This window comes from Delphinus delphis, chromosome 20 (genome assembly GCF_949987515.2).
Source record: "Delphinus delphis chromosome 20, mDelDel1.2, whole genome shotgun sequence".
NCBI lineage: Eukaryota > Metazoa > Chordata > Mammalia > Artiodactyla > Delphinidae > Delphinus > Delphinus delphis.
Window position 1 is genome coordinate 10,071,663 of NC_082702.1, and position 14,742 is coordinate 10,086,404.

Sequence of the window (14,742 nt, forward strand, 5' to 3'; positions counted from 1 at the left end):
GTTTGAGAATTAAGTGAATTATTCCGTGAAAAGTTCTCGAACGATTATTTCATGCCGAGTAAGTGCTATATAACGTTAGCTCTATTATCCCGTGTGGTCTGCAGAGCTGGAAGTCCTCAGGCAACCTCCTGTCCTTCGCAGAGCCTCAGTTCACCCAGCAGAAAAAAAATGAGGACGGATCGCTCAAGACTTGCAAAAATGAAAACAATCATTTTATATAATATTTATTGTGCGCCTACTGTGCGCCGGGCTTTTAGACTATCATTTTTAAGAGTGGCTACATACAGTGGGGTTAAAGTACAGATTCCGGAAGAATCCTAGCTTCAAATCCCAGCTCCACCACTCACTCACTGTGTGACTTTGGGTGGATTACCGGCTCTCTCTGTGCCTCAGTTTCCGATGTGTAAACCGAAGGGTCATCGTAGCACCTGCCTCACGGGCGGATGCAGGGTTAACTGGAAAGTGCTTACCACGTGGGACAGAGTCAGCACTCAGGAAATACTTTGTACCGTTATAAGGTTTTGTCTATTTTTGGCGGCACGTGTTTGTTATTTGCCACTTCATGGGGGAGGGAACTGAGGCTCAGGGAGGCCGCCTCAGGCCCACAGCATGAAAGTGGCAGAGCTGGAATCCGAAAGAGGCCTGCCATCTCCACAGCCCGAGCGTGGAAGGAGCCTCCGGCATCCCGCCTCTTCCAGCTTGTTGTTGACTACAGACTGATGCATGAAGCCACCCTTCAGACTGCTGACCATGCCTCGCCCCTCCCAACCACTGCCCTTCCCTAGCCCAGCGTCTCTGGCTTCCTCCCGGTCTCCCTACTTCCTGGTGTATTTCAGTACCACCCTTCCCCACCTCTGGCCCAGCGAAGGGCTAGAACCCACACAGACACACACTTCAGAGGGATCTTCCCCAAACCTCAATCTACCGGCATCTCTGTCTTGCTCAGTGGTGACACTCCCCCTCGTGGCATCTGAGGCTCCGCAGTTCAGCCCCAACCTCACTTCTGGGCTGGTCCCCGTGGTTGGTCCCCCTGAAGACTGTATCCCCAAATCCCCTTTCAGCCACTTCCAGGATCTTCCACCAGGGAGCGTGCCTCCTCCAGGTTGTTCACCATGGATCCCCCCCCCCATCCCGCCCCCACCGCCGCTGCAGGACAAACTCCCAAGCCTCCAAGGTGCCTCCTCAGGGGGCTGTGTGGGGACATCAGGGCAGTACAGAGAGAGGGAGTGCTTCAAAACGTCTACAGCAATTTGACAGTGGAATTATATGATTTTTGAATCTATTAATAATCATCTTAAAAATCGGGCTTGTATTTTGCACATCTTTCTTTTCCTTTCATTTTTATTATACTTTACCAAAGTACCTGTCCACAGTGGACTGGGCATTGCAAATACTCAAACAAACCTGGTCCTTTGCTACAGAAACCTTGAGAAGCACGTCCTTAAGTACTTAGACCAGGGCCTGGGACACAGTAGATGCTCAAGAAATCACGGTGAAGACAACAGACAGCTTGATTCGCACCAGACAAACGTTTCCCTCGCTGGTCTAGGACGGGAAGTCCTGAGACAGGAGGTTCTCTCTGGGGGGGGCTGTGGAGCAGGGGCCCTGGGACAAGGAGCTGCCCCTGCTCAGCTCGGCCGGGCAGTGGGGGTAGGGCAGGGGGAGGCCCTGCTAAGTCCCTTCCCCGAGGGGCACTAGCCCTCCCAAAGGTCCTTCTCAAGTTCGAAGATGCCTGTGATTCTAAGACCCTGGAGGCTGTGTGACTCTGGGGCTCTAAGATCTCAATTCTTGGACGTTTCCTGAATATTCTGCAGTCTCCCGGAGGCTCGGGGAGTGACTAAGTCTTTATTGCATTCCAGTGACCTTGTCCGGGAGGCATGTAACAGTCTGAGGCTGTTCCGGGGACACTTTGTTTCTTTTCCCTTTGTTCACTCCTCCTGTCCCCATCCCCCACCTGCTCCCCCATCAGCTGGCCTTGTTTTTGCCACAAAAGCTTGGGAAAAAGTCAAGGGGCTCTGGATGCTGAGGGAGGAGCACGAAGACAAAAGGAAGGAGAACATGGTGGAGGGTACAGGGCACCCCAGGGGATGGGGGGGGCGGTGCTGGGGACAAGCAGGGGGTCTGTGGGCTGAGCTGGGAGGCTCACCTTCAGGTCCCTGTGTACAATGTTTTTCTGGTGACAGTAGTGCACAGCCGATACAATCTGGACGGGAGGGGAGAGGAGAGGAGGGGAGGTCAGTTACTTATGGCTCCCAAACCCCTCGGCCTCCCTCAGAGACCCCAGGAACCCGCCCCTCAACTGAGCTCTGGACGCCGGGCCTCCCCAAGCACAGGCTGTGATGCTGGTGCCCCTCCCCACCCCCCAATTCGGCCACAGCAGGAAGTGATGTGGGACCTGCACAGACACACACCTCCACCCGGACACCCGGACATCCTGGTACCCAGACACCGGGACACCCTCCCAGCAAGGACATCAGCACCAAGACAACAGGACGGGCCCCTCCTGACGTTCACGTCAAGAAACACGCATGAGAACATCGCACAGCTACAGAGAGACACGTGGCCCAACATACCAGGGCTTAAGCCCCGCGCACCCAGTACAGCTGCGTCCAGCAGATGGACAGTCCCGGACCAACACCCTCGCTCAGATCTCCTCACCCACCAAACCCTCACACCTGAACGCCCTCTTACCCATCTGGGCACCCTCACTGCCACACACCTGACACCACACGCCCTCTTACCCACAAACTTAAGATACCCACACTTGGGCCCCCCTCACCCATACACCCCAGCTGCCACATGCACTTCTACCCACACAGCTACACACCTATACACCTGGGCACCTACACTCCCGCACTCACACCTCAGCACCCTGGCACCTGTGTGCCCTCCTAGGCACACTCTTATATACGGGGCACACCTTCATACCCACACATCTGACACTGGCACACCTTGCCCACCCACCTAGGTACTTGCATCCCTCCACCTAGGTATCCTCACACCTGGGCATCTGCACGCCCACAGCCACCCAGCTCTCCACCTTCACCCCCACCCTGCCTTAAGCCACGCCCCCAGGTCCTTGGACAGCCCAGACCCACACCCAGCAATCAGACCCTCGTCCCCAGGGACTGGGGCTCCCCTCCCAGCCCCACCCGCAGCTGTGACCCCAACCTGTCGGAACTTGGCTCGAGCTTCCTTCTCCTTCATGCGGCCGTGTGACACGAGGTAGTCAAACACTTCTCCTGCAGGGCAGAGGCCGAGCGGGGTCAGGGCGGGGCATGGGGGGCGCAGAGAGCAGGGCGGGGAGGGGAGGAGCCTCACCAGCACTTGCATATTCCATCACCAGGTACAGCGTCTTCTCTGTCTCGATCACCTCGAAGAGCTTCACTGCAATGGCCGGGGGATGGGGGCGGGGAGTTACAAGAGAAGAGACCCCTCACCCTCCATCAGCACTTCGTAACTGCACATGTGCTGAGCATAACACCCCTTACTCAAGAACATTCGATGGCTCCCTACTGATGGCAAGATTTTCCAAACTCCCTGGCCCCACGTTACCACCTTCTCCACTTCCTCACAAGAATGTCAGCTCTATGAGGCCAGGGGTTTCTACCTGTTTTCTTTACCGCTGTGCCCCAGAGTCTGGCACATAAGCAGCCCACTCAGTAAGTATCCACTGAGTATATATAAACAAATGGATGAATAAATGCTACGGCCACATTCAGGCCAGGCTAAATCCTGTTTCTTTTGTAAAGACCCCACTTTCTCCACTCTGCCTAATCACAATGACAGTGACAACGGATGCTGCTGACGACAATAATCAGACCAGCTCCCACAGCTCAGCTCCGAACTAAGTGCTTTGCATGCATGACCTTACCCAATCCTCACAATGACCTTGAAGTAAGCCCTCTTATCACCCCCTCCCCCGCTCCAGAGGAGGAAACTGAGGCTCAGAGAGGTTGAGTGACTCACCCAAGGTCACACAGCCAGGGAGCAGGGATACTGCTACGAAAAAACAGGTCTTTCTAATTACTATAACGGCCAGTTCTCTCCTCCCCCAGCTCTCTTTTCCCAAGTGCCCTGGTTGGTATCCACCGAGCCCACTCCCTTCCCCTCCTCACCGATGTTGGGGTGGTTTAGGCCCTTCATGATACGGACTTCTCGGAACAGCTGGAAGAAAGGAAGAAAGAGAAAGATGAGGGTGGGCCGTTTCGAGGACCCTCTTCCCAACCTTGCCCCTGCCCTGCTCCCTCTCCCTGGGCCTCACCTTCTGCAGGCTGCTGGGGTTCAGCTGGGTTTTATCGATGATCTTGATGGCGACCTAGAGACGGAAGAAAGGGGGGAAAGGTCTAGGTACCACAGGCCCTCGAGCTGGGAAAGGTTCCCCCAACCCAGATCACCCTAGGATATCCTTCCTTTGTCCCTTTTCAGAGACAGCTCTCAACCTGGGCCATTCTTAGTGGAGGTGGGCTCTGAGCCTCATGACCTTTGCACATGCTGTTCTTAGCATGTCCAGTGCTACCCTTACTTCTGCAGGGAAATACATCCCCTATACCACCATGGGGCCTGGGTGGGGCGGCCCCAAGGGCCTGTGTGAGTGACTGTGAGGGTGACTGAGACCTTGAGGGGGCCCCTCTGGGAGGGCATCTCAGACCATTCACCCATCAGTATCTTTGTTTTGAAGGCACAAACTGTGGAACAAGAAATAATAACCAGACCTCACATCTACTGAGCAGTCCCATGGGGCCAGGCCCTGGTCTATGCGTTTACAAATGAGAGCTCTCTTAATCCTCACAACCACCCTATGAGATGATCCTCATTTTACAAACGGGGAGACCGAGACACAGAGCTGTTCAGTCACTTGGCCAAGGTTACTCGGCTGGTAAGTTTGTGGGCTGGGACTTGAACTTATGCAGCCTGACAGCCAACCTCTTAAACACTTAACATCTATAGAAAGCTTTGAAAGAGCTTTGAGGTAGTCATCATGGGCGAAAAATCAGAACGTTACTGAACCCTCTTTGTACTTATCCTGAAGTTTAAGTTTTTATTTTGAATTTCACACTGGGGTACAGCCCTTCAAGAGCCGTAATCCAGCTTAGGTCTTTAGTCTTCCCAAAGGGTTTTGGGGTCACCCCCCCAATCACCCCAGATCCACTGGATTACAGAACTCTTCCCTCAGGAGGCTCTGTTCCTTTAGAAAACCCTGGAATCACGTTCAAGACCACATGAGAGGAACAATGTGCTCTTTGTGGGGGAAGAGGGTCCCTCAGCTTTCTTCGTACTTTCACAAATGAGTTTTTAATCTTGTCGAGCACTTTTTATGCTAGTATTGAGATGATCATATCGTTTCTGCCCTTGAACCTGTGAATGTGGCGAAGTACACGAATAAACTGTCAATTTGAAAAGAACTGTGCATTCCTCGGATAAACCCAGCTTTGTCACCACACAGCTTTCTTTAATTGATCTGTCAGATTCTTTTTGCTAATATTTTGTTCAAGATTTTCGTACCTATATTCACATGTAAGACGGGCCCACAATTTTATGCCTTATCTGGTTTTGTTGTCACCGAAGAGCACATAAAATGTGTCTGGCAGTGGAACCTCTTTCTTTAGTCTCTGGAGATATTAGCATAAAAATGAAACGTTTGGTACAATTTGCCCGTAAAACCACTGGGGCCTGGTGACTTTTGTATGTATGGCACAGACAGCGTGAGGGCAGGATGAATTGCTCCAGTTACTTTCTCTAAAATTGAAAGAGGTGCAGAGGGGTCATAAAGCCACCCACCGTCTTTTTTTCCCCATTAAGTGTGAGTTAGATGCGTCCTCTCCCTTTCTGCAATAATGTTGCCATGCTCAGTACATATACCCATCCTGGAAGGCGAAGTGGGGAGAGTGAGACTGTGTAGACATGAATAAACCTCTTGTGTTCTCAATCCAGATCCCTGGAAGGTTCGGTGGGACCAAAATCCACCATTAAAACAGGGAGGTGGCCCAGGTTTAGATACAAAAACCATATGACTTTTTAGAAACACTACACATGGCTTGCCTGTGATCTGAGACAGCCCAACAATTTCAGGGATGCCTGAAATTGGCTCCCTTTTCCTACTTGAGTTGTTCTGGGAAAATGTGAGATGTTCTATTGTGAGAGTGAGAGATTTACATGTAGTCACAAAGCAAAGTGAGGGCCAAGCCCGACCTCTCCCTACCTCCCACCAAGGGCCAGGGCTGCAGGATTCTGCCCCGAGCCCTGCCCTCTCCCCTCACTCACCTCCCGGCCGGTAAGGATGTGCCGGGCCAGCTTGACTTTGGCAAAGTTGCCCTTCCCAATGGTCCTCAGCAGGCGGTAGTTGCCTACATGGGGCTGCTCTTCGGGACAGGAGGCGATGGAGTTCCGGCAGCGGGCACCCAGGGAGCGGCTGGACCAGGACGGTCCCTTGTCCGAGGAGCGGCCAATGCCCAGGGTGCCATGCTGGGCGGGGGAGACGGAGCATGAGAGGCGGGCAGCGCCCATCCAATCCACCTGTGTGCTGGGGCGGTTAACTCCAGCCATGGCCACTGGTCCCCTCGTGGCGCTTTTCAAACCCACGCCAGAGAGAAGGTCCCCCATATTTCTCTGTGAAAAGACACCTCCAAGAACAAAGATGCTGGGGCTCCCCCAACTCTGCAGCACCTGGGACCCCAGGTCTCAGGTCTCTTCTTCACCCCTCCCTGCAATCAGTCTACCCACTCCCCCAACTTCCTTTTCTAATTACTAGAACCTCCATCAGCCCCAAGATACTGTATTCTAACGCTGCAGCCCTCAACCCCAATCAACGCCAACTCAGTCTGGACTCAACCCTCTAGCCCAACCCTCACCGCTCCCAACATTCCATTTTATCCATCACTGTCCCCATCTAGCCCCCAATTCTATGGCAAGCCCTATTTCAACACCTGACTTCCAGTTAACTGCCTGCAATGCTTTCTTTTGATCCTTATTGCCCCAAATTCTACTCCAAACACTGTAACCAACCGTCTTTCATTTCGCCCTGACACTGTAGCCCCGCATTGTTAACCTTCCTTCTGTGGGAAACTTTGTTGCTTCCTCGCTGGGGTGGGCGTGGGGCGGCACCGCCCTGCTGCTCCATCGCCGCCCTCACCCGCTGACTCCCACGCTACATACGCCACGATCTGTCCCCGACGTGGCGTTCCTGCCATCCCGTCCCTCCTGGGCCTCTCTCCCCCGCAGGTCACCTGCCTGCTCCTGGCTCTCCTGTCCTGATTGTGAGCCCCAGGGACTGTGCCTCCCTTTTAGCGCTGGGGCCCAAGGTGTGTGTGACAGAGGCCCTGGCCAAGACGGCTCTGCTCAGACCCTGGGCTGTCCCTGCGCCCTTCCCAAGGCTGGGGGTGGGACACAGGAGGACACAGGGAGCTGAGGAAGACAGAGGCCAGGTAGGCAACGAAGAGGAGGACCCGGGCTGCTCCTTGCAGGGATCTGCCGGGCCACTTAACAGTGATGAGGCTCACCATTTAATGAGCACTGGCCATTAAGGCACCATCATTCCCATTTTATAGGTAGGGAAACTGAGGCTCAGAGATGGGACCTGAACCCAGACAGTTTACCCCAGAGTTGACGTCTTCACCGCTGCCGTGCCACACTGTCTCACACTCCTGTCGTTTTTGTTAAGTAGGCTTTACTATTGGCCAAATCCTGGGCATGAAAGCCCTCATCTGCATTTAATTCCTACAGTAGCCCAATGAGGGCTGCACCTGTATCCCCACACTCCAGAGGTGAAACTGAGGCTTGCAGCGAGACGGTGCCTTGTCAAGGTCACACAGTTCATTCCTAAGAAGCAGAAAGGTAATGCTCCCCGCAAGGGGCAGAAAGCCAGCCGCCACTGCTGGAGCCCTAACCACATGCCTGCTGCTACCACGCCTTCACCTGACTTCCACGGTGGGTGCAGTTATGACCCGCACGCTCCACATGGGGACCCTAAGGCCGAGGGCAGGGTTAAGTACCTTGCCCAAGGTCGCAGAACAGGAGGAGCAGAGTACCTAGGATTCGAACCCAGGTCTGCTGACTCCTGAGCCCCCAGCTCTTTCCCACATCCCCCACCGGGCTGCTCACACCCCCAGGCCTCCTTCCCGGGGAGGGCAGGAAGGGAGTTGGAGATCCCAGCAGATAAGACCTCTGATTCTCACCCAGATAAGGGCTTGGAGAAGAATCCCCAGCAGGTGGTACGAGGGGAGCCAGCTGGGGCTGGGCTGGCACCCCACTGAAGGCAGCGCGGCTGAGGGACCCCTGCAAGGGGCAGCTGGGGCAGTGGGTGACAAGGCCCTCAGGGGCCGGGGGCGGGAGCTAAAATTGGCCGGCACCACCAGCTGGCCTGGCTCCCTCCCGCCGGCTGGTGCCCCAACACCGGGTCTGTTGCTAGGGAACCTCCAAAGAGGCTGGGCGGTGGGGGGCCTGGAACCTGGGGTGGGGGAGCATGACCCCACATGGCTGTCATCATGGTAACCAGGTGGCAGAGGAGGGGGCTATGACCTCAGATTCCAGACGGAGAGAGGTGACCCTCTGCCAGGACTGACAAGCAGGTCTTACAGACTGGAGCTGGGAGGAGAGGGGAGAATTAGCCTTCCCGAAGTCCCCATGATGCACAAATCTGAACAATAAGAGGAGGAGGAAGTGCTCCTACAAGCCCTGTTTTACGGATGAGGAAACTGAGGCTCAGAGAGGTGAGGTAACCTGCCTGAGGTCACACAGCTAGGGACGGACAGAAACTAGATTTGAACTTACACTTCTCTGAAAAATCAAAGTCATAACAACAACAATAATAATAAGAGCAGCTACAATAGGCCTGGCCCTGTACGTCTCGCTCACATAATCTTTTTGGCTCCTTATAACATCCCTAACAGGGAGGTGCTACCATCAACCCCATTTAGAGGTGAAGAAACTGAGGCTCCGAGCAGGGAGTGGGTCTGCAAGCTCCCATAACAACCAATGACAGCCCTGGGTTGAGGATCATATCCACACTCACAACAGCAGCGGACATGTGTGGAGTGCATCCTACGGGTCGGGCTTTGCCCCTATCATCTCGACTAACCCTCTGAGGGACTCAAGCCATCACCCCATTTTGCGGGGCAGGAGGCAGGCTCAGAAGGCGAGAGCCAGTTGCCTGAGGTCACAGTGCAAAGTGGCTGGCAGAAGCAACACAGGAACCCAGGCCTGTGGGCTCCTTGTCACTTTCTGGAGTGACTGGGCTGGGGTGGGGGAGAGGTGGGTTTCTCATCGAAGACTCCAAATCAGAGTCTGGCCTGCAGCATGACGGGTCGTGACGGCAGTGGTGGTGGTGATGGGGGATCTCTAGGAGGCAGGGTCCTACCAGAGGAAGGGACAGAGACAAATCTCTGGTGGGGATCTGGGGTGAGGGTGGCTGAGGACTGGCAGGGACCTGGCAGAGGCCTGGAAAGGGACGAAGACTCCAGCTGGGGAGGAGTCTGGCATTGGTTGGTGGGAGGGTCTTTTGAAGCAGTGAGAGTACCAAAAATCAGGGAAATCGGCGGCAGGGTGGGGGTCGTCTCTCTGGGATTGTTCCTGGCTGTGGTGTAGGAACAGGGGGGTCTGGGAATAGTGGGAAGGGTCCAAGCCATGGGACAATGGAAGTCAGGAGACAAGGATACCTGAGCCAGGGGCCTGGGTCTTGAGGAAACTCCTAGAAGTCTAAGAAAGGGGTTTCTAGGAGCACTCGGAACCAGAGAGAAGTCCAGGGGCCTGAAATCCTGAGGAAGGGGCTTCCCGGGCAAGGGGCAGATCCAAGGAGTAAATGAGCCTTGTGGGGGTCAAGAGGCCGAGGAACTTGGGGAGAAAGCTCCCAGCGGACAGACCCCAAGAGAAGAGGGCTTAGAGCCAGGGCAAGACCAGAGGCTGCAAGTCCAGGAGTTTTCTGGAAGAAGGATCTGGGGCCAGGCCTTGTGAGCTGAGGAAGGACTCTGAAGCTGGGGAGGGGGTTTCCCTGGGAGGCCAGACCCCTGGCAAGGAAGGGGGAGGCCCTGGGGCAGCGGAAGGGATGGGGGCCTGGAGATCTTAGGGATGAGGTAGTATCCTGTGAGGAGGGGCCTGGCCTAGGAGTGGGGTCAAGGGGTTGGGGGCTTGGGGAGGGGGCTTGCCTGAAGTGGAGAAGTTGATACAGGGAGGATGAGGCCTGGAGTCAGACTGGTTCAGGGCCTAGAAATCCGAGACTGAGCTGGGGGCCTGGAAGTTGGAGGCCAAGGCTTCCTGGGAGAGGAAGAGACCAGAGAGGGTCTGGAGGGATCTGGGGAGACTGGAGATGCTGGGAATCCAGGGACAGGGCTGCTTGGAAGATGGGGACCAGGCCTGGAAGTGGAGAGACCTTGAACAAGGTAGAAAGGACCCTCGGCCCAGGAAAGGTGGAACCGGCTTCCTGTGAGGGGGTGCCCACAGGAGCCGGGAGGATCCCGGAGGGCCGGAAAGCTGGGAATGAGAGGACGGGGGATCCTGGGGAGCCCGGCACCCAGATCCAGACGGGGAAGGCCAGAGGCAGAGGCAGGACTGGGCCAGGCCTTCCTGGGAGAGGGCCGGGCTGGGCCTTAGGGTCAAGAGCCCGGCAAATCCGGGAGGGGGCCAGTTGTCGGATGCGGGAGGCCTGGAGGGGAAGGGGCTTAAGAACCCGCTGGAGAAGGGAGGGGCTCCTGCAAGGCAGGGGAGGGGGCTTCCTGGAGGGAAGAGACCCGAGCGGAAGCGGTCTGCAGAGGGACAAGACAGGGGTCCCGCGAGAGGGGCGCCCCCAGGGGTCGGGCTGGGCTGAGGAGTGGGGGAGGGTCGAGAGGCCTGGAAGTCCGGGCGGGGGTCGGTGGGTGGCGAGCCAGGCCGGGCCGGGGAAATGAGGGTAGGGGCTCGCGCGGCGAGGGACACAGCAGGGCGAGGGGTCCGGCGGCCGGACCCAGCCGGGGCTCCCCAAGGGGCCGGGCCCCACTCACCGTGTCCGAGTTCCGATCGTTGCCCGGGGCCAGAGCCGTCCGCGAAGACATTTTCTCCGGGTCTCGGGGGACTGAGCGGCCGGGTCGGTGGGGGGGGGCGGGGGTCCCGGGGTCCCCTCTCTTCCCCTCCCCCCCCGCCGGCCTGGGGACGCGAGCTCAAAAGCTGGGCGCCGTGGACACCCGGGTTCGCGCCGTGGGAGAGGGGGCAGGGCGGGGCAGGGAAGGGGATGCCGAGGGTCCTAGTGGCCCCGCACAGCGGGGGCCCGGGGCGCCATGGGGGCGGCGGGCAGGCGGGCGGGCGGGGGCCGGGGAGGGGGCGCGGAGCCGGCCCGGGCGGCGGCGGAGGGAGGCGGTGGAGGGGCCGGGGAGGAAGGGACGTCAGGGGGAGGGGCGGGCAGGGCGGGGCCGTCAAGACCCCGCCCCCTGCTGCCGGCACTTAAAGGCGCAGGCCGGGGCCGGCCGGGGGCTCTGAGGGCAGAGGCAGGTCTGGGCGCGTTGAGGGGGAGCGTGTTCTCACCAGAGTAGAGACTCACCGGAAGAGAAGAGAGAGAAACGCCAAGGCACAGCGCCAGCGACGCAGAGAAAGATACTGAGAGGCGCAGAGATAGAGAAGCTCAAAAAGAGAGAGACAAAGAGACACAGAGATAGACAGAGGTGGGGAGAAACAGAGACACAAAGAGGTGAAAAGACAGCCAAAGGACGGAGAGACCAAAAGACAGAGAAAGGCAGAAAGAGGGAGAAACGCAGAAAGAGAGACACATACAAAGAGACAGAGTGAGAGAAACAGAGACACAGAGAGCGACAGGGACTGACAGACCCACGCACGGAGACAGAGGGAGAGACAGAGATGCAGAGACCCGTGAAGAGAATGGAGACAGGACTGACAGAGAAGCCCTCAGAGGCAAGAACCACGCAGGCAGCGCTGTCCACATTCTCCCTCCCAGCCCCCCTCTCCCCAGTCCAGGAAGCTCTGGGGACCGAGGGCTAAGGATGCTGGGGGGATGGTGTATGGGCGGAGCCACTGAGGAAGGGTGACCTACCTATCTAGCAATGCTGCCTCCCACCTCCCAGAAAACTCCAGACCCCAAGGTTGTAGGCTGCAGTCTCGTCTCTTCTGCACCCCAGCTGGGGTCCCAGGTCTCACTCTGTCCAGCTCTGTGACTCAGGGCAGGCTGCAGTCTCGTCTCTTCTGCGTCCCAGCTGGGGTCCCTGGTCTCACTCTGTCCAGCTCTGTGACTCAGGGCAGGTTGCAGTCTCGTCTCTTCTGCGCCCCAGCTGGGGTCCCAGGTCTCATTCTGGGCCTCAGTTTCACAGTCTATAAAGTGAGGGGGAGGATGTGCATGTTGCTTTCGTAGCGGGGCTGAAGTAGGTGCAAAGGAACTCAGTGCAGGTATTCTCCTGATGGGCAAACTGAGACCAGAGAGGTCAAGGGCGTTGCTGACATCACACAGTGCCCTGGGAACCACGCATTCCCTCTAGATCAGGGTGGGATGAAAGAAAGAGGGGCATTGTCCTGGCCTGGGAATCACACAGCCCTTGCATGGGACCTATGCCCTGCCCCTGTCTGTTTGAACATCTTCCTGAGCCTCAGTTTCCCCTTCTAAAAAATGGGTGTGACAGTAACAGCAGTGTGCTGGAGCCAGCTCAAGCAAGCTGAGTTTTGAAGTCTCCGAGATTTTGGAACTGGTTTTTAAACAGCCATTATTAAAAATTAAAGTATGCAAACATACAATTAAATAAATTATATTTAAAATAAAGATAATAAATACTCATCGTGTCCTCATTATTTTACTTTTTACTCCTATGTGTGATCCTGAGGTTATTTACATCTATTGTATTCACATAGTGAAACTGCTATGTAAGGGGTGACTGCACATCTCTTCCTCCCAAAACGCTTTCAGTGATGTCACCCTGGTAGCTTGAAATTAGCCATGGTGGAATATTTACACCATGGAAATTGGCAAGTGCTACAAAGCAAGGCTTTCCACGCTCATTCCCCAGAGAGCTGGTTGTTACACATTTACCAGTATATCACTGGTTGATACTATCAGCTACATCGACTCAAGAGGCTTCCTCTGTCCAGGCTCTGAGCACTTTATCCTTTCTGCCACACCATGAGATTGGACCATCCTTACCACCCCCACTTCCAGAGGAAAAACAGCATGCTGAAGGTCACACAGCTGGTGAGCAGCAGGGCTGAGATTTGAACACAAGTTTCGCCAAAGTCCAGAACTTGGGCTCTTAACCACTACGGTCCCCTATCCCTGGATGGTAATAGCAGCAAAGTCTGTCTGCAACAAATTAATGAGACTATGTAAGTAAAGTGCTTCACGTGGGAACAGATTAGAATTTCTTAAATGGGTGATGTTATTATTCAGCAAATGGAGCCCGAGGAGTCTCAGGGAGGGTGCAAGGCAGAGAGGGAGGAGTTCAGGATATTATTCTAGAAGCTCTGGGATCTCAAGGGTTCTGCGGGATGAGGGGTGGGGTCTTGGGGATAGGGGTCTGAATCAGCCCAATCCCATCCCAGCTCTAGCGCTGAGAGCTGCAGTTCTCCGACACACCACACGGGGGCAGAAGATCACCTTCCTATACACGTTTGCCCACCACACTGCGGGATGTACACTGGCTCCCCAGTTCCCAGTATCATCCCCACCGTATTTCCCAGATAGGGAGACTGAGGCTTAAAGAGGGGAGGCTATGACATGGATGAGCCTTAAAAAATCATGCTTAACAAAAGAAGCATACAAAAGACCACTTATTGTATGATTCCGTTTATAGGGAAATCCTTAGTGACAGAAAGTAGATTCAGGGCTGCCAAGGACTGCTAATGGGTTACAAGGATTTCTTTTTGGTGACCGTGTTCTGGAATTAGATACTGGTGATGGTTGTCACAACCTTGTGAATGTACTAAAAACCACTGACTTACACACTTTAATTCACAGGGTGAATTCTATGGCATGTGAATTCTATCTCACTAAAAAAATTAAGTTAAAAAAAGAGGGAGAGATCCAACAGTGGCCACGGCCCATAACAGGCCACTTTGGTTCCAGCTCGGGCCGCCTTCCGATTACCACAGGTCCACACTGATTTGGGGAGGACATAAACTGTTTCTCCCCCTCCCCTCTAGGCCAGCAAACCAGCCCCTTTCCCAGGGCCCATTGCCTGGCAAATCCAATCCTTGAACTGAAGCCTTCAGACCTTGGAATCTTAACCCCTGATCCACTTATCCCAACCTAATGTCTACAGAGCCCTCGCTGGGGCTGGGGGAAAGCAGTGATCCCTGAGCCCAGCCCCTGACCCCAATGTCAACCCTACCTCATCCCAACCCCAGTTTTGCTGAGGCAAGTGATCATTCTCTCAGGCCAAACACCTGGGATGCTATGCCTGAGCCCCCAAAGGGCCACCTAAACCTAAAACACAGCCTTAAAAGTCACCCTAATCCTGCATCTCACCCCATCCAACCTGCAACCCATTCCCAGTCCCAATAGACCTGCCATCTCTATCCCCAACTTCCAATCCTTAGCTCTGATCTATCCCCATTGGTGCAATCAGTTCACAGATCTTTACTGAGCACCTACTACGTGCCAGGCACGCATCTAGGGATAGCAGATGAACAAGGTAAGCAAAATCTGCTTTGAATTTATATTCCATTGGGACAGTTAGAAAATCTACCAGGGAGACAGAGGGATTTGATCATTTCAGATTATAGAAGGTGCTATAAAGGAACTCGCAAATCAGAGCAATGTCCCCTGGGGAGAGAGAGTACAGG

At 55.3% G+C, this 14,742-nt stretch overlaps 1 protein-coding gene across 3 annotated transcripts in view; it reads right to left on the reverse strand.

The window, feature by feature from the left end:
* The window catches only part of MARK4 (microtubule affinity regulating kinase 4), a 29,578-nt gene extending 18,296 nt beyond the window's left edge, over positions 1-11,282 (reverse strand). Inside the window, exons 1-7 of one of the 3 annotated variants that reach the window (XM_059999326.1) lie at positions 10,971-11,281; positions 6,265-6,465; positions 4,265-4,318; positions 4,119-4,167; positions 3,322-3,387; positions 3,172-3,242; positions 2,147-2,203 (exon numbers count right to left, since the gene is read on the reverse strand). In XM_059999326.1, the coding sequence (XP_059855309.1) occupies positions 2,147-2,203; positions 3,172-3,242; positions 3,322-3,387; positions 4,119-4,167; positions 4,265-4,318; positions 6,265-6,465; positions 10,971-11,021 (549 nt within the window). In that variant the 5' untranslated portion in view covers positions 11,022-11,281. Of the gene's footprint in view, positions 1-2,146; positions 2,204-3,171; positions 3,243-3,321; positions 3,388-4,118; positions 4,168-4,264; positions 4,319-6,264; positions 6,604-10,970 lie in introns of those variants that run through there. The other 2 variants (XM_059999327.1, XM_059999325.1) reach the window with 2 other exon arrangements.
* Between the last annotated feature and the right edge of the window lie 3,460 nt (positions 11,283-14,742).